This window comes from Rhincodon typus, unplaced genomic scaffold, assembly GCF_021869965.1.
Source record: "Rhincodon typus isolate 14 unplaced genomic scaffold, sRhiTyp1.1 hic_rhity00007168, whole genome shotgun sequence".
NCBI classification, from domain to species: Eukaryota; Metazoa; Chordata; class Chondrichthyes; order Orectolobiformes; family Rhincodontidae; genus Rhincodon; species Rhincodon typus.
The window spans coordinates 7374-7942 of record NW_025972806.1 but is presented as its reverse complement, the minus strand read 5'-3'; the positions used below and the strand labels follow the sequence as shown (position 1 = coordinate 7942).

The following is a 569-nucleotide window of genomic DNA, read 5'->3' as shown; positions in this document are numbered from 1 at the left end:
TGTCTGAGTGCCTGTGTGCGTGTGCGCAAGTCTGTGCACTCGTGGGAGCCTGTGCACAGGCCTGTATGCAAGATAGCCTGTGCGTTTGTGCTTGTGTGTGCGAGCCTGTATGCCAGCGCGAGCCTGTGCGTGCGCGCCTGTGCGTACTCGCAAGACATTGTGTGTGAGCCTGTGTGTGCGTGAGTGCCTGTGCACTCGCGACAGCCTGTGTGTGCACGAGGGAGGGCCTGTGCGCTGGGGAGCGGTTGGGGGGGCGTGGTTTGTGGGGGGACCATGACCCTCTCACTCCCTGCCTCTTCCTTTCCACACCCACGCCGCCCCCTGCGGGCCACACCCAACAACAACAGGCAGATGGTCACCTCAAACCGCCCGGTTCCCCCCCAGCCTGCTGGGCAGGGGTGGGGTGCGGGTGACGGAGACGGTCACCCTCCCCCACCCCCACGCCCCCGTCCACTCACCGAGTTTAAGCAGCCACCCTTCCCGGTCGGGGTTGAAGAAAGTGTGGGTCAGGTCGTTGCCGTCGTCCTCCGGGATCTTAAACGGTTCGTTCTTGATGCTGTCGTATAGGT

The 569-nt window shown here is 63.6% G+C and overlaps 1 protein-coding gene across 1 annotated transcript in view; it reads right to left on the bottom strand.

Annotated features, from left to right (window-relative positions):
* The window catches only part of LOC125482211 (cytohesin-2-like), a gene marked incomplete at its 3' end in the record, with an annotated part of 4113 nt that overhangs the window by 1435 nt on the left and 2109 nt on the right, over nucleotides 1-569 (bottom strand). The window contains exon 3 of the mRNA XM_048594230.1: nucleotides 367-569. This exon is cut by the window's right edge and continues 1 nt beyond it. Within this exon, the coding sequence (XP_048450187.1) occupies nucleotides 367-569 (203 nt within the window). The remainder of the gene's footprint in view (nucleotides 1-366) is intronic.